We start from the raw sequence: 18757 nt of genomic DNA, 5'->3' as shown, positions 1-18757 counted from the left end.
GAACTCTGAGGTTTGGCGCCACAGCGAAAGATCCTGTAAGCGAATGCAAAGCCACATTTATATTCACTTTTATTTACATAACCCAGGACTTCTAATACGACTATATCAACAAGTGTATACTCAACTCATAATTAAATAGATAAAGCAGCTCTTAAATCTTCAGCCTGTTCGATTGTGTTACTTTATTAGTTTTACGGAGCTTCCAGGACTCGCGTGTGGCGCGAAGAGAGCCACGCCTCTTGAAGAATTACCCGCCAACTTCCAGAAGAAACCCCGCGCCAAAGCACAGACACACACATTCACAGAGGACTCCGGCTTACTGTACACCTACACACCCTCAACCACAATGCGCTCCAAGGTACAGTAAAATAGATCAGCTTTAATAGATATATATTTATAGTTTTCTATTGACCTGAAAGAACAGTTGCTGCTGTATGTGTGGGTTTCTGAATTAATAATGCCCTTCTGTCCAATGTAAAGTTTGTTTCAACGCTATAAAAGAGTTAAATCACTTTCAAACGATTGATCTTATTATGGTAACGTTACATACATTTATTGGAAGTATGGATAATATTGATGTTTTAGTAAAATATTATGCTTATGTTTAGTGGGGGAAGGGGTCGAAAAAACTTTAGATAAACATGTAACGTTAATAAATACTTGTAATGTAACTTACAGTTAATCAATATTATGATATTATGTTTGTCTACCCACTAAAATTTAAATTCAATTTCTCAATTTTATACAAGTAACTTGTTCTTGCAAAAATAACTTGGTGCAAAAATAATTTAATTTATTTTTGCCTAATATTCATGGCCTCCAGGCGTTTAAAGAAAGTCAGTTTCACTTTTACTTCTCACCCATCTGCACTCCTTTATTTCATAATCATATCTACATGTGATTTCCAGTGTTTACCTACTTTAAATTGCCATTACTTGCTGTGTAGAGGTTGCATGTTTGAGACCGCTCTCTCTCCTGGAAACCTGTGTGCAGGTTTGACTCTTTGTTGTGTGTTGTTGTGCACAGAGGCAGCAGGTGAGCTCTCCCTCCACCAGGATGAACCTGCGCAGTTACAGAAGCACTGCTGTGGTACCTGTGGAAACCTCCTCCTCTTCCTCCTCCGATGACAGCTGTGATAGTTTTGGATCTGATGGTTTTGGGACCTCGGTATGACTTGACTTTATCCATACAGAAAATGATCCAAGACCTCTCTCTTAAAGTCATTCGATAATAAAGTTTTGCCTTTTTATAGAAGAGACCGCTGAGACCGACGAGAAGCTCTGCTCCGATTGAGAAAGTGTTTAACGTTTTACCTGCGACGGAGGAAGAGGATGCGTGCAGCGGCTTTGAGAAGGACCTGAACGACGACATGACACACATGGTATGTTACCACAGGCCATATATATAACGGCTTTTGAAATGATGAGTACTCTCAAATAACCAACTGTTGTTGTTTTTCTAACAGAAGATGGACTCTGATTCTGAGACCGGTTCACCTGTCAGAAAAACTCGCAAATCATTCACACTCAGAGTAGCCATGAAGTTCCCCAACAAACGAGCCAGTCCATCAAAGCCCGAGTCCAAACCTAAACCTGAACCAAAAGACTCGGAGGGCGAGAACTTCATGATGAAGAGAGCGCTGAACATCAAAGAGAACAAAGCTATGGTGAGGACGTCGACTTCTACATGTGCACCTTGTGCTTTTTATTTATTTATTTATTTATTTATTTATTTATCCAACCCTAGATATCAGTATGCTTTTATCATTTCAAGTTTGACTGTAGTTCTTAGGAGAATAATCTTCACTATTTTTAAGTGTGTGTTGATTAGTTTGAGTATGAATCTAGTTTTAACAGAATTGTGATCTCTTGTAGCTCGCTAAGTTAATGGCTGAGCTGGATAAGGTTCCTGGACTCATTCCTAGGAAAGCTTTGTCACAAGGCAACACGGTAAGACTTTACAGTGCGGCTGTAAAAAAAAAAAAAAATCTATATTAATATAATTAATACTACTACTGATGATAAAGTGACACTAATACATTTATTAACAACAATTACTGTGAATAACTTGTTAATGCAAATAAATTAATAGTAATATTATGTGCAACATTTAATTCCTGCACAGCCTCGTCGTGCTCCGCGCCGCTCTCTGGACCTCAACAGCGCTCGCCGGCGAAACCCGGAGCGAACGTCACGTCCTCACACACGTTCACGGTCACTGGTGGATGGACCACCCTCCCCGGCCCCAGAGGAAGAAACCGAGGACAAATACAGCCTCGTGCGCAGAAACCGAAATTACGATGATGATGATTATGATGAAGAGGAGGTGTGTTCCAGCTATTAATATCAAGAGATGTTCTTTTTTCCCCGTTCCCGTGTGCATGTTGAAATTATACACCACTGTTCAAAAGTTTGGGAGAGTGAAATATTGATTTTTTTTTTTTTTTTTTTTTTATTCTTGAATGCATTTTAAAATGTAATTTCTGTGATGCAAAGTTACATTTTCTGCATGATTACTCTGCTCTTCAGCAGTGTTGGCATAAACACATTACAGTTAACACGAGTTACGTAATCATTACTTTTTTTAAGTAACTAGAAAAGTAACGCATTCCTTTTAAACTTATATCAAAATTTTATTTACTTTTTCAAACAAGTTACTTTGTTTTCCCATTTATTCACCGACTCCTCTCGTGTCCCGTGTTGAGAGAAATTAGGAGTGAGGTGCAGAGGCACTTCCTTCAACCTGAGGATTATTCATTTCACTTTTGATGTGACGGTAAAGTTGCTAAAAATATAACTAGGTTGTTGTTGCTTTTTAATTAAAAATAAGCAAGCCCAACTTGGGTGACAAGTAACAAAAAATTAACCATGCATAGTTACTTTTTATAAAATAACTTCCCCCAACACTGGTCTTCAGTGTAACGTGATCCTTATGTTTTGCTGATCAAAAAATGTTTGTTTATTTGTTGATTTTTTTTAATCAGTGTTGAAGACAGTTGTGCTTAAGTTTTAGGAACATTTTAATGTCTTAAATGGATCAAGTTTGAAAAGTTGAACATTTCTTTGAAAAAGGATCAATCTGGCTGTCCCCAAGCTTTTGAGCAGTAGTGTGCATGCACTCTCAAGCTTTCATGTTGAATTAATGCGAGTGCCTCGTGTGTGAGCAGAAGGAGCCACGTCGGCGCAGCTACAACAGCTCTCTGACGATCCCTCACGTCGTGAGGCCTGTGGAGGAGATCACTCGGGCTGAACTGGACAACATCTGTGTCAACGTCAGAGAGAAGATTTACAACCGGGCCACTGTAAGTCCCCCTTCCCAATCTGATGCTTTTACCATCACAACACCTGTTCGGCACCCAAGCTTTCATTTCTCAGCTTGTTTGAGGCTCTGTAGACTCTTGATGAGCGTGTGGGCTGTGCTTTTGTCCATCAGGGATCCACCTGCCATCAGTGTCGACAAAAAACAACCGACACCAAGACCAACTGCCGCAACCCAGAGTGTGTGGGTGTTCGAGGGCAGTTCTGCGGGCCTTGTCTCAAGAACCGTTACGGAGAAGACGTCCGTGATGCCCTCTTGAACCCGGTTAGTCTTTATGCATATCGTGAAAATTTGCATCAGCATATGGGTTATTATAATCAGATCAGCTAGCATTCTCCTAAGCGATTACATGGTGTTGTCCTCTTCTTCTTCTAGGAGTGGCTTTGCCCCCCGTGCAGGGGCATCTGTAACTGCAGCTTCTGTCGTGCCAGAGAGGGCCGCTGTGCTACAGGTGTGCTCGTGTACCTGGCCAAATACCACGGCTACGACAATGTCCACGCTTATCTGAAAAGGTATGCAGCTGTGTTCGAAAAACAGCTTGGGCTGCCTATCTAGACAGCACTTTAAAGCATCGTGGTCGCAGTGTCTGTAGACCACTCACTTAGAGACTGTTGTCAGTCAATTTTTGGGTGAACCTGTGAAAGCATGACCGTGACCTCTGACCTCTCTCCACAGTTTAAAGAAGGAACTGGAGGAAAGTGAATAAGATGGTTGCCATGTTCTGCGGAGTCCAACCCAAACTGACATCATCATCATCATCATCATCCTCAAGTAGCTCAATCATTGACGTGATTCACTGAGCTTTCTTAAACTTGCTGCAGGTTGAGAAGCTTGCTGTTAATTTGAGTAGACCGTTGTGAGTTGTCTACATGAAATCATTAAGTTTGCATTGTTTTAAATGTGTCTTTTTTTAAAATTCTTTTACAAAGGGAGTGTTTTTATCTCTTCTGTATTGGTAAATTGTACAATTGTTGGCTGCAATACTTGTCTTTGCTGTTTTTTACGATGGTTCTTCAGTCTGTAGGTTCTTCAGACGCTGTAATAACTGCGCTATGTACTGCTTTAGTACTTGAATAAAATTTGTGCTTTTTAAAGTTTTGTTGTCTTTGTGGGAAAATGTTACTCTTGTTCTTTGAAAATCTTACACCATGTTTAACAAGTTTTGATGTTAATGAAGGGGTCTCTGCAGGATTTTTAAGCTCAAATGTAAGACCTTTTTAAGACCTACACAAATAAAGTTAATATGGTGAGTGGGGCTGGGCAATGTGTACAGTACCATATTAAACTGTAAAAAGCATAATTTATAGTTCAGATAGAAGTTTTCACAAAACAAAACATTTTATAAAATGTTAAACTTTACATTTCAGCCTTTAATACATTTTTAAGAAAATGGTTGAGCCAAAAGCATTATATTAATTGTAACAATTGTTATTGATAAAATCTATCAGTTAAATAATATAAATTAGAGTATGCGATATCGACAAAAAATGATATCTTGATCATTTTCTGGGATTGTATCGATAACTGATTGCATTATATTTTGCTATAGAGTGTTACTGGCCTGATATCTATAATTGTGCAAACAGCTGGCTCCTGACTGTTTTGCTATTCATCTTCTGTGTGATAAGTTCAAAGCAATGATAAAAATTAATCATTTCCAACTAGTTTTAAGGCCATTTTTACCTTTAAGCCATTTTTTCTAAAAGTGTGCACCATCTTTTGAGTCAAAATCTTGCATTTGGGATGTTACCATGCAAATGAAATCGGTATCAACAAAATTAATCTTTGCAATGCAGAGGAAACACCGAAGCTGCATTAGAAGTGTCATTTAGATGCATTTACACACTGTTTTATGCAGCTCTGAGGCACATGGAATACTTTAACTTATAGAACATAATGTTTTGATGTTTTAAACATAAAACAATGAAAACTGACGTTTGAAATTATTTAAAAAATGAAAAGTTAATTTAAATGTGAAATTAAAACCCCCAGTAGGTAGCAGCAAGTCATTGTTAAGTGAGTCATTGCGTTTGAACTGAATCATTTACATGGGCAATTTATTCAGAAACTAAGCACCATTATGGCTGTGTTTGGAATGATTTTTGTTGAAGAAAAAGTATAAAAACAGGAAATACGGTGTCTATAACTTAAGTTTCTTAATTGAGTCCTTGTTTAATGAACTGTTGCATAAAATTAATATCACATTTGTAATCATGCTGACTTTTGGAGGAGAAAAAAATGGCACTCTCCGCATGATAGTAACTAACCAGATTTCCAAAAAGGTTGGGACACTGTACAAATTGTGAATAAAAGCAGAATGCAATGATGTGGAAGTTTCAAATTATTATTTTTTTTTTATTCAGAACACAACATAGATGACATATCAAATGTTTAAACTGAGAAAATGTAAACTTTTACAGGAATAATAAGTTTATTTTAAATTTCAAGGCATCAACACCGCTCAAAAAAATTGGAACAAGGCCATGTTTACCACTGTGTGGCATCCCCTCTTCTTTTTATAACAGTCTGCAAACGTCTGGAGACTGAGGAGACAAGTTGCTCAAGTTTAGGAATAGGAATGTTGTCCCATTCTTGTCTAATACAGGCTTTTAGTTGCTCAAATGTCTTAGGTCTTCTTTGTTGCATTTTCCTCTTTATGATGCTCCAAATGTTTTCTATGGGTGAAAGATCTGGACTGCAGGCTGGCCATTTCAGTACCTGGATCCTTCTTCTACACAGTCATATGTTGTAATTGATGCAGTATGTGGTCTGACATTGTCATGTTGGAAAATCCAAGGTCTTCCCTGAAAGAGACGACGTCTAGATAGGAGCATATGTTGTTCTAGAACTTGGAAATTACCTTTCAGCATTGATGGTGCCTTTCCAGATGTGTAAGCTGCCCATACCATCAGATATGCAGGCTTCTGAACTGAGCGCTGATAACAACTTGGGTTGTCCTTGTCCTCTTTAGTCCAGATCACATGGCGTCCCAGTTTTCCAAAAAGAACTTCAAATTTTGATTCGTCTGACCACAGAACAGTTTTCCACTTTGCCACAGTCCATTTTAAATGAGCCTTGGCCCAGAGAAAACGCCTGCGCTTCTGGATCATGTTTAGATATGGCTTCTTTTTTGACCTATAGAGTTTTAGTCGGCAACGGCAAATGGCACAGTGGATTGTGTTCACAGACAATGTTTTCTGGAAGTATTCCTGAGCCCATGTTGTGATTTCCTTTACAGTAGCATTTCTATAATTGATGCAGTCCCGTCTAAGGGCCCAAAGATCACGGGCATCCAGTATGGTTTTCCGGCCTTGACCCTTACACACAGAGATTGTTCCAGATTCTCTAAATCTTTGGATGATATTATGCACTGTAGATGATGATAACTTCAAACTCTTTGCAATTTTTCTCTGAGAAACTCCTTTCTGATATTGCTCCACTATTTTTCACCGCAGCATTGGGGGAATTGGTGATCCTCTGCCAATCTTGACTTCTGAGAGACACTGCCACTCTGAGAGGCTTTTTTTCATACCCAATCATGTTGCCAGTTGACCTTATAAGTTGCAAATTGGTCCTCCAGCTGTTTCTTACATGTACATTTAACTTTTCTGGCCTCTTATTGCTACATGTCCCAACTTTTTTGTAGTTGTAGCTCTCATGAAATCCAAAATGAGCCAATATTTGGCCTGACATTTCAAAATGTCTCGCTTTCAACATTTGATATGTTATGCATATTCTATTGTGAATAAAATATAAGTTTATGAGATTTGTAAATTATTCCATTCCTTTTTTACCCACAATTTGTACAGTGTACCAACTTTTTTGGAATTGTATATGATATACAATATCATATTGTATATGAAATTATATAAATATATACATGTTTTACCGGACATCTTCAATAGATAGATAATTAAAAATATTGTACAATCTAAACTTCATTCAGTAACTTTTTTTTTTTTATTATAAGAAAAATGGTTTTCAACATTACGGTTAAATTATGTTGACTTAGTCTTGATTTTACTGACAGTTTAAAAAAAAAAAATCTTAAAATGAAACTCATTTTAAATTTGAACTTTTTTTTTTACTTTTTTTTTTTTTTTGTAGTTAAATTCTAAGGACAGTTGTTAATAATAAAATAGGTGTTATAGAATGACAGGAATGACCAGAAGGAGTTTGAGCTCTTATATTTACCAAATGAACGGAGAAGCTCCTCTTGCATCTAACATCAGCACCACCCCTGACAAACATTTTATACTACATCAGTTAGTCCACCTCGATGTCTAGTTCAGCAGAAATTCAATCACAAAGGAATATTGTGGTGATTTGAACATGTCCTCAGCTCTTGCTCATCGTGCCCCTGTGGGTTAAGAGGGCATAAAGAGGGGGACGGGGGGCTATTACCCCTCAGCCAGAGCCCTGCAGAGGAGAACAGAGCACTGTGATATACTGCAGTCTGCTCGTGTCCCTCATTAAGAGCTGCCACTAATGGTGTGGAAATAATTAGCAGACTCTAATGGGAAATCTTATACCTGTGAATAATTTTTCCCTGTTAAAGCTCTTTCACAACCCTCAGCTCACTTGTTCCTTGATTTTTTTTCCATCCTCTCATTGAGATTGCTGCTGACTTTCTGAAATAAAACCCTTAATCCAGCTTTCACATTCTGTGTGATGGTGTGTTAGTACCATGGTACCACCAGTTCAGTTAGTGTGCTGTATGAAGCTGTGGACAGTTATGGATGCTTTCTTACCCAAAGTGTCCACAGTACACGGGACGTTCAGTCTGAACATCATCAGATCTTGATCAGTGGTTTCCTGGATGGATTCAGGCAGAGGCAGAGGATTTCATCTGGTGGGGAAAAAAATAAACAGCAAAAAGTTCAACAGAAGCTCATTTTATTATATGGTCACACTGGAAAACAAACACTTTTGCTGTGAATGGCCACACTCAGGCCTAACTGATAAATAAGAGCTTTGTTTCAGTATCCACTTCATCAAGCGCTGTTTGTCATATCAATACTGTCTGTTTCACTGACTGAGAGAAATGATTGATGAATGATTCAAAGAATCAATGCGAATCGGTTCAGAAGGTTTGGGAAACATGCTGAAATGTTCTCAGTAGTGTTGCCAGGTCCGCGGTTTTTACTTTAACACAGTTGCCACCGGTTGTTTTTATTTCCGCGGGTAAAAGCAACCGCAATAAAGTGACATTTAGCCACCTTTTACCAAAAGGAACCCCGCCAAACAACCTCCCGGGACGCCATTTGTACCAGTGGAACCCCCACGAAAAGCGTTTGGGCTAGTTACTATTGAGAGGGTTTGTTGTGAAAACCTGGCAACCTAGTTTCTCATAGAGTTTCTCTGCTCATCCTGAGCCATTTCCACAAAGTTTTCTGACTTTTTTTTTATTTTCTGATCCTAGTGGAAGGCTTTTACCAAGGTATTAAAGTTACAGTACAGTAGTAGCAGTGTAACTGTATTTGATGTCAATACTGGTCTCTTTTGTCAGTGCAGGCTATGCCCCCAGAATCTTTTCGGATCTGCAGGAATCAAACCTTCAAAAGTATTTATTTGCATAATAAAGATGCACTCGAAAATACTGGTATTAAATACCAATGATCATCCACTTTAGGGTGATGAATATTTAGGGAAATAATTGTTTACGACGCTCCAGCGTCGAGCTGATCTGGTAATCAGGCTATGAAATACAATATTTATTCATTAGAGCGAACTTAATGAGGCCTCGCGGCGCTAATTATGAAAAGCAGCGTAGCGCTAAATGAGCGCGGGAGAGACGGGAGCGCGCGCTTTTCTTGTTTCCCGCGCTGCGGGGTCAGCGGGCATCACGAGCTCTGCGCGTGATTATGTGTGATGATGGCCACACAAACACTGCAGCACTGCAGCACGGACTGGCAGAAGCAGGAGTGCTCGTGACTGCTGTTGTATTCGTGATTAATAATTATATGTGGAATATTGAGTTTTTATTACGAGCCCACGTTGTTCAGATGCGTGCTTCTGTTTGAGATCACAGCTCACACAATCTCCCGCGGTTAAACATTGATTGAAAGAGCAGGAGGAAGAGAAGGGGTGAATTTAGATTCTAGCTAGTTTATATGAGAATACAGAGTATAATAAGATTTACATTTCGCTTTAATATGGAAGTCACAGAAATGTAATGCACTAAACACATATTAGTATGCATCTTATGCTCCTTTACACTGACAGTTAACACATCATCCCTGCACACCGCCTTATATTCAAACAACACTGCCTCTTTAAAAGTACAAAGGTACCACTAAAAGTACAACTAAAAAGTACATGTTAATAATAATCATCATCATCATAAAAAACTAATATTTAAAATAATAATTATGTGATTGCTTTCACTGATAAATGCAAAAATGTATTTGGAATTGCAAGCCTAATATTTGTACTTTCTACATATAGTGTGTTTACTGTGCACAGTTGGCAAATTGTCTGTATGGATGCATAAAAGTGTTTTTTTTTTTTTTTTTTTTTTTTTTTTTTTTAAATGATAAAACTATTCCATAATGCAATGAGCTCAACTTTCCATTTGCAGTGTCTTTTTGAACAAAAGTAATTAGTCAGTAATTAGTTTCACTTTATATTATTATTGTTATTGTTGTTGGTGATGGTTTTTATTATTATTATTTGAAATTACAAGCAGCATGTATTCTGTAATATTAAGTGAATAGTTCGTTCTATTCTGGGTCAAGTAAATGAAGTTCAAAATCATGACTGATATTACTTCAGGTTTATTTGTCACACTGGAAATGGAAGGGCAGATGCATTGTGGGATATACTGTTCCATGAATGATGTGGGCTCTGTGGTATACTGCACATTATAGCCAATGCATTAAGTCATTTGACATGCATGCATATTATCTGCATGCACAGTGTGCATACTGGATACTGCAGTAAGAGTGAGAGCGCTGTGGTCGAGCAGGTCACAGCTCTCTGGACTAGACTGCATGCTGATCGTCTGAGGTTTCTGGGATTGTGTGACAAGTCCCCAGCAGTGCTAGTCCAGCTCTGTGTGCTGACTCTAACAGCAGCTCATGTCAGAGACGTTATCAGAGAGAGACGCCCGACTGCAGTGGTTCCATCTCACAGGAAATTGCTAACTCACCCTAACAAAACAAAGCACAAGTGCACTCACAGTGCAGTCCTCAGAGCAAGCCAGATAACATGACATTATAAATAGTGCATCTCTCTCTCTCTCTCTCTCTCTCTCTCTCTCTCTCTCTCTCTGCTGTGACATTAAGGCAGTTTTAGAGACTTTGAAAAGCAATTTAAAAAAGTGCCTCACATCTTGTATAAAATCACAGAAGGATGCTAGTGATAATATACAGATTTAGAAATTAAATAAGCACAATCTAAAATGTTAAATAGAATTATACACGGAGCAATACTCAATCTTATAGTGCTAAAACATTTCTGACTACAGCTTATAGATGAACAGAAATGACTATAGAGAGCGAGCATCATGAGATGCAGTGCAGTGTTGCTCCTGGAGGGGGAGCTCTGATGCAGCACACCTTCTGAAGCCAGGCTTCACACCTGTCAGACTGAACTGTGTCACTGCATATAAGCCTCTTATTTGTGGTCTAAAATTGTTTCATCAACCAGGAGGGTTTCGGCCACCAAAGGGGAAATTATATTTTAGGTTAGACAGCTTGCTGGTCAATGAAAAGCCACACTGGTAAACCTTTAATGTAACATTTAATGTATCATTTAAGAATATCACTTTTTTTTTTTTTTTTGCAGGTACAGTAAAAGTTATGGTTATTTACATATTCTGTTGACTGGGAACAACCGTATTAAGCCTTTCTTTATTGTAAAATGAATTGGAGATTGTTTAGAAATTGTTATCTTAAATTTTCTTCACTTTGTCTTAAAAATAAATGATATAATAAATTTTCTAAATAAGAAATCAAAGTATTTTAATGCACTAAAATGTGAACATTTTGTTTGCAAACATACTAAAGCATACTTATGGAGTGTCAGATGCTCAATTACATTAAATATCATCATCAGTTTCACAGTAATTCATCTTAGGAAATGATGCCGATTGTTTTTAATCAATCTGATGTGCTGCAGATCTATATGACATACGCAAAATAAGCTTTTTAGATTCTCAATTAGGTTAAGCGAGAGTAAAATAGTTTTGGAAGTAAAAACAAACTGCGAGGCTGAAAGATTCTTGCAGATGATGAGGAAAAGGTCTTGTGTTTGATGTGTGCATGGATGACGGAGACGGGACAGCAGTGTGTGGAGTTATTCAGGAGTGTGAGAGGGAGCGAGAGGGTTTTATTGAGCTCATCCGTTACTCTCTCAGCTGTGATGTGAGGCACTGCTAAGCTTCATTAGTTTTTACCTCATTAATCTGCTCTCTCATAATCTGTAACACACAATTCACCTCAATTCATTACACCACAGGCCCGCGCCAGAGCCCTCCATTCATATAGAAATATACCTGATTCATAGAAAAATATATATTTGATAAGGATTGATGGAAAACAAACAAGTAAATTTAATTAATTTAATTTGTATGCAGTTCAATTGTTATGAGTGTTTAATGATATTTTATAAACATTTAAATAATTTAAAATTAAAAAATACTCTAAATTAAAATAAATAAATAATAATAATTAAAACTGTATCTAATAATGATATGAAGTTTTAGGCAATATTCTTATGCACTCTCAAAAATCTCATTAAATTAAAATAATATAAAGTACAGTTTTGTTATTTATACAGTATATTAATATATCCGACTGAAAATTGTGTGTTTATTTATTTTATTAAATATTAAATTTATTTTAGTAATTATTACATATTGATTAATTATTTTTTTTATTCATCTTTTTGTATCACATACAGACAGAGTAATACACAAATAAATATTTTATCTTAAAATTTCACAAATGTTATTAAATTATTAATTTTCTTTAAAAAGTCTTTTCCCCCCTTTAATAATAAAATGATCTTGCCATAGCCTGATTTTATTTCAACTAAAATTGCATTAAACATAATGGTTCTGTTAATTCTTTTAGGGAAAGTATATTGCGTGGTTGTACATTAACAGAAATCATACTAGCATAGAGTTTCTGACATGAGGGATTATGAGTGTGTGCATCTGTAAGAAATTAAATATATGTGTGTGTGTGTGTGTGTGTGTGTGTGTGTGTGTGTGTGTGTGTGCGTGTGTGTTACAGCAAGGAGGTGGTGTTCAAACCCCTGTGACCCAAAATTTAACAACACTAACTGTATTTAGCAGGCACATGAATCGCAATATTATTTCTCAAATATTATGAGTGGTCTTTTGAAGGTGTGAATTTTTTTTTTCTATTCTTACATGTGATTCAAACCCATTAAAACACTCATGCAGAGACATTAAAATGAAGGAATGAATGTTTGGCAATTAATCTAATGATTTCATTGTCCTTCAATATTCTCTGTTTGATTCATGTGCTCATTATATCAGCTTTCATTTAAGGATCATCTATCTATCTATCTATCTGGTGTTATGCATGTTTGATATAATACTGTTTCTATTTGAATGTAACTAATTCTTCTGCTCTCAGGACAGGAGTTGGTTTCTGTAAAACAGGGAAAAGCGCAGCGTGTTGACTGAATTCTCCCCAAATCCCAGAAGTAATGCATTGTTTAAAAACCCCTAATATATCCCAGAGCTAAAATAATTTAAATAATACATTAAAAAATTGTCACAGGAAAAAAAAAATGTAATTGCAAAATATGAGATTACACCCTGGAGCTTGATTCTTTAACCAAACATGCTGTGGCTGGTTAGCTTCTGTCACAGAGGACCAGGCCGCCACGCACACATTAATTTCTCCTCTCTCAGAGGCAAGAAAACAATTAGGTGTCTGGAAACACATTTCACCATCAGCCACTTGACACAGTTTTGGACGTATCACAGGGACAACTGTCTGCGGGAGGACGAGAGACGAAGTCATTACCGTCAGGTTTCTAGGAAAAGCTCACGATTTAAAAACATTTCAATTAGGGGTGATGCTAAACAGTCTAAAGCTGTGGATCGTGACCCAGGTCTGCGCTGACAGCAGGGGAAACAATGCAAATAAACCACATTATCATTCACTGTTAGGACAGCCAAATAATTGAACTTTAATTTTCGAAGGAAGGAGAAAATGCTTCCCGTGTATTTTACATTTGACATCAAAGAGCATTTGTCCATCCCAGACAATCTGTGATATTTTGGTACAAATTCATGTCACTTGTGAGACACTGTACGAATTAAACAAAACTATAAAAAAAATAATTAAACAAATACACCACACACACACACACACACACACACAAAAAGAGCAAAACTGCAATTGCGAGAGATGACATCACAATACAAGACCAACATTTATCATTGAAATTACAATAAAATTGACAATTGTGAGATAAAGTTACAAATCTTAGTTGGTTGTGTCTATTCCTCTGTATTTCCTAAATTGTAGAAAAATAAATCGTTTCAGATGCAAGATATGAAGTCACATTGTCATATATAACGCTGTAATTATGATAAACAAAATCACATTTGTGACATAAAGTTACAAATCTTTGTCACAATTTGTTTTTGTGACATAATTTATCTTTGATTAGTTGATTGATTTATTGAGGCAGAAACAGGCATCCATCCCTATACAGTTCAGAAATTGTGAAATATAAATAATAAAAAGTCACATTGTGAGAGAAAATCACATTTTGATATATAAAGCCAAAATTGTGGGATAAGAGGTCATCACAATATTGATGTTTATCATTGCAATTATGATACGTTTTGCAATTGCGAGATATAAAGAGGCAGAAACAGGCTTCCATTCCTACAATGAAAAAAAAAGAGAAAAGAAATCAAATGCAAGATATGATTTCACATTGTGAGATATAAAGCTGCAGTTGAGGGACTTTAAGTGACTTTGCAAGATCAATATTTGTTGCTTGCAATCATGATAATTTTTGCAAATGTTAAAGTTTCAAATCATTCTTATATATTTTTTTATTTTTATACTGAACTGGAAATAGACTTCCATCCCTATGCAGTTCTTGGTAAATATATATATATATATATATAAATCAATCTTTGATATTAAGGACATTTTTGTTTACTTAAAGAGAAGCACTTTTGGTCGTCACATGATGTCAATGTAAAATCTTTGTATTGAAGCAAAACCAGTGGTCTATGACTTCTGTTGTGTACTTTATAGATGTCAAGTGTGTGTGTGTGTGTGTGTTCTTATTCAGCAGCACCTTTCAAATCAAGATGAAGTGAGTAGAGTTGCTGTGTGTGTATTATTGGTCAAACAGAGCGCTATCACGTGTGTGTGGTGACAAGGGCAGTGCGTACAGATATTCTTTAATAGTGCCAGGCCTTACTGCCCCTGTCTGCCAATCACAGCGCTTTGAATTGCACAAAATGTGCTCCATTCCTTCAGTTAAATGATGTATCCAATTAAAAGCGTTCAAATTCATGATCTTCAGTCAAGGTTAAATGAAGGCACTCGCTGCTGTCACTGAGGGTGATTAAACGCTGCCTACATTAGCCACAGCCGGCACAAAAAATTATAATTCTAGTCTAAAGCTCGAATCTTTATTCATTATCAAACACACTCGCAGTATAAATGCGTCACACTTTTTCTCTAATCACCAAGTTCACTCTGAAACTGCCCACTGTTTCCACACTGCAAAGGATGTGATCTTTAAATTGTGCTACTTTACACACACACACACATGCACGCACGCACACACAGTGTAGATGTTCCTCTCATGTGGAAGATAAGATAGGTTTGTCACACTATCACACTTTTAGTCAAGCTCAGATCAAACTCCTGCACATCTGAAATAAAACCTTCATTAAGTGTTGTGGTAAACATGACCATGTGTGAGGTCTCACTCTTATTTCACTAGGCCAATTAAAACAATAATTTACTTCTTATGAATGTTGGGAAAAGTTAGTGGCTCAAACAGTTAATCATGGGGCTGGAAATGCCAAGGTCATGGGCTCGATACCAGAGGATGTGAACTGATCAAATGCTTGAATCAAATGAGAGTCTCTTTAGATAAGAGCATCTGCCAAATACATAAATATAAATGTAAGAAAATCAAGATTAATTTCAGGAAAAAAGAAAGAAAAATACACACAGAAGTTTCAGAATTATTTTTTATGAAAATGGACTCTGATGCATTGGTACACGTTATAAAAAATAAATAAATAACAATAATAATAATAATGTTAATCACTGAAAGGTCTTTGAATGTCTCTGAATTTTTTTGTTTTGTTTTAGCATTTTTTTGTTTTTGCCTAATAAAGGCTAAATAATGCAGCCTTGCTAAAAAACTTTGTTAAAAAAACAAGTACACCAGCATACTTTTGATATATATATATATATATATATATATATATATATATATATATATATATATATATATATGTATACAATATAAATAGAATATTTAAAATCCAATGTTTTGGACACTTAATTGTGTGTTCTTTACAATAATACAAAATGTATTATATATAAAAATGTATATTATGTGCAGTTAGATACTTAAAAGTGCTTATTTTCTGAGCCACTTGAGTAGGACTTAAGTAGGTACATCATTATATCTATTTTAATAATTCTGTTGTATATGTTTAAATACGCCATCTGGTAAACTAAAATACATTCTAATACAATTAAACTATAATAAATTAAACTGTACAATTAAACAATTATAATTTTAAAAGTCATGTTTTTAAATATATGTGTAATTACACATTCTTGACGATGAAGTCGCTGTTTAGTTCATTTAAATGTAATATCGAATAACACACACCCGTTAAAATTACAGTAAAATACTTTACTAAATGTACTTAAAATAATTGTACTTAAACGCATGACAAAATATTATTGAAATTATTTAAAGTGCACCTTGAATTAAAACATTTGATTTGACATTATTACAAAGTGCACTTTTTAAAGAAACATTTATATTATCAGACTACAGTTTTTTAAATACTGTTAAGATTTGAAGCACATAACAAGTGCACATCAAAACAATACTGACAGCTAGCGTTAATAACGTGACTGCAATAATGACAAATAAGATTTGAAATTAAAAATAACATTACAATAGGGAAACACATTTTCCACTTCACAATCAACTGCAAAAGCCCCAGAAACCCACAGGTGTTATGGTATGGGACGCCCACGTTTCACTATCATGATGGATAAAATCAAGTCCTGCTTTACATTTCAATTATTCCCTCTTGAAAACGTCACTTTATTATGGTGAATGCTATATTATGTCTGTGATTAGAGATCTCTGTTGATATTTGGGATGCAGTGAAATCCGTGTAAAGGTAAAGAATGTCTGAGAAGAGCCCTGTTCTCACTCCCCTTCTCTAGAAATAAAGACATGATTAGCTTCATTTCAGCAGCCCACACAAACCCCTCGAATCCAGCGAGTGAATTACCTGTCAGAGTCTGCGAGTTTCACAAAAGTACAAAACATTCAGTGGACTAGAAAATGACAAAAATGAGGCATAGCATGCTGCGATGTGCATTAATTTGCTGTGGTAAGATAGATTGTGGCGGGGTGTTTATATGCATGCGTGTGGGGGGTATGTTTCGTGTTGAGGGGTGATAAATGCAGCAGACTCCAGGAGGACGGCAGTGAATTATGACCTTATGATAAAACACAAATCAGCCAGTCCACACCACAACACTTGTCTGCAAACTTTAAAGGTTCACACTTTTAATAAGCCCTTGAAGACTATATTTGTGTCATCTACAATAACTGAATAAACAGATAAAGCAGTAACCACTGACACTTTAGAGAAAAAAAAAAATGTTTAAAAGTGCACTTAATTGTATTGATCATGCAAAATCTTAAAAGTATTTTTTCTAAACTTAACTTGCAGCTTATATAATGTTAATCAAACAAGCAATTTAATAAAGAGAGTGAAATTTTATGACTATGTTTTTCAGCACACTTAAGTACACTTCGTAATGATGTAAAAATTTAAGTTTTACTGTAAACTGCATTTTTAATCATTATGTTTGAATAACCTTTTGACATGTTTTAAAGAAGTACACTTATTTTGATGCGTCGACTAATATACTAAAGCACATGTAAAGCACTACATGTTTAGAAATTACATGTTAAGAAAAAACAACAGAATTATGAAATCACATTTAAAGATGCACTTAAGATAAAAAAAACTCTCTAAACTATAATACATTTTCAATTAATTGTATAATCAATTAACATGCAATCAATTGTGCTAAAACATTCGATTTTTAGTTTTTAAGTATTATTTTCTATATTATATTTTATTCTGATTTCAAGTGATCTTTTTATGAAAGCGTTTTATTTCTGTAATAATTACAGTTTTTAAAGTATGCTTATCACAACAGATTTACAGACCCATGTGATTATTGAAATGTTATTGAAATACAAAAGGAAAAGTCAGAGGAATGTCCAAGCTGCTCTTAACGTGAATAGTGACTGAGGCTGTCAAGCTCCAAAATGACAAAACAATACCATGAAAGCATCATAAAGCAGCTCATATGCCTCCTGAAGCCATACAATACATTTGTATCAGAAAAATCCCAACATTTAAGTCATCTTTGCTGAAAATCTTTATTTGTGCTGTATCTCTCAAATCCCATTCGCACTTGTGTACACTCAAACTCATTAATATTTAACCATAAAGGTAGGGGATAACATTACAGTCAGTAAATTATTTAATTCCATAAAATTAAAACATATTTTTGAATTTGTATTTGGATGAACCTCTTCATTCTCATTCTTACTCTCACTGCTATAAGGCAGTGCACATCTCCAATCGGTTAGGCTTTGACTGTTTTACTGGCTGACAGAGTGTCTTTCCCACTCAAGGGTGCTATATTTATAAATAAGATTTAGGATAACAGGAACACGCCACTGATGGCAGCTAAACAGCGAGTGTTTACCCAGAGAGCATCACCCAGAGGAGCCCAGCTCAGAGCTCAAGCAGCAGTGGGTCTCATTTAAACAAGCCTGAGACAGCCAGCAAATACATACGGCCTGCAGCTCTCCTGCCCTTTAATGTATTCAATTAAACCAGTCCCTCTGGAGACAAGACACACACACGCACACACGCACGCACGCGGCTGTGGGGGAATATGATGAGGATCTGAATGCTCTCAATACACTCCATCTCATTGGAAATTTCTCTCAACAGGTTTCTCCTAATTAAACCTCCCCAAAGGTGATGCACCCTCCCGCAGACGGGGAAATATCAAATTCAAACACATTCAGTGAAAGTTTGAGGAAATGGCGTGGAGCAGAATGATAGAAAGCTGTTTACAAAGACATTGTGGAGGTTTCATTCATCTGGTTGGAAGGCAGGCAGGTGAAGCGT

The 18757-nt window shown here is 36.1% G+C and overlaps 1 protein-coding gene across 2 annotated transcripts; it reads left to right on the top strand.

Annotated features, from left to right (window-relative positions):
* The first annotated feature begins 201 nt into the window (after nt 1-201).
* On the top strand, nt 202-4412 carry LOC128019606 (cell division cycle-associated protein 7). 2 transcript variants are annotated; one of them, XM_052605687.1, is made up of 10 exons: nt 202-358; nt 1027-1167; nt 1256-1381; nt 1466-1666; nt 1875-1949; nt 2125-2325; nt 3167-3301; nt 3433-3582; nt 3694-3830; nt 3994-4412. In XM_052605687.1, the coding sequence occupies exons 1-10, from the start codon at nt 347-349 to the stop codon at nt 4022-4024; spliced, it is 1209 nt and encodes a 402-aa protein (XP_052461647.1). In that variant the 5' UTR covers nt 202-346; the 3' UTR covers nt 4025-4412. The 2 variants fall into 2 exon arrangements, with proteins under 2 accessions (XP_052461647.1, XP_052461645.1); XM_052605685.1 differs by having other exon boundaries at nt 1253-1381.
* Nucleotides 4413-18757: the final 14345 nt, after the last annotated feature.

Source organism: Carassius gibelio, chromosome A9, assembly GCF_023724105.1.
Source record: "Carassius gibelio isolate Cgi1373 ecotype wild population from Czech Republic chromosome A9, carGib1.2-hapl.c, whole genome shotgun sequence".
Taxonomy (NCBI): domain Eukaryota; kingdom Metazoa; phylum Chordata; class Actinopteri; order Cypriniformes; family Cyprinidae; genus Carassius; species Carassius gibelio.
Note: the sequence above shows the minus strand (reverse complement) of the source record. Positions and strands in the feature narration are given on the sequence as shown.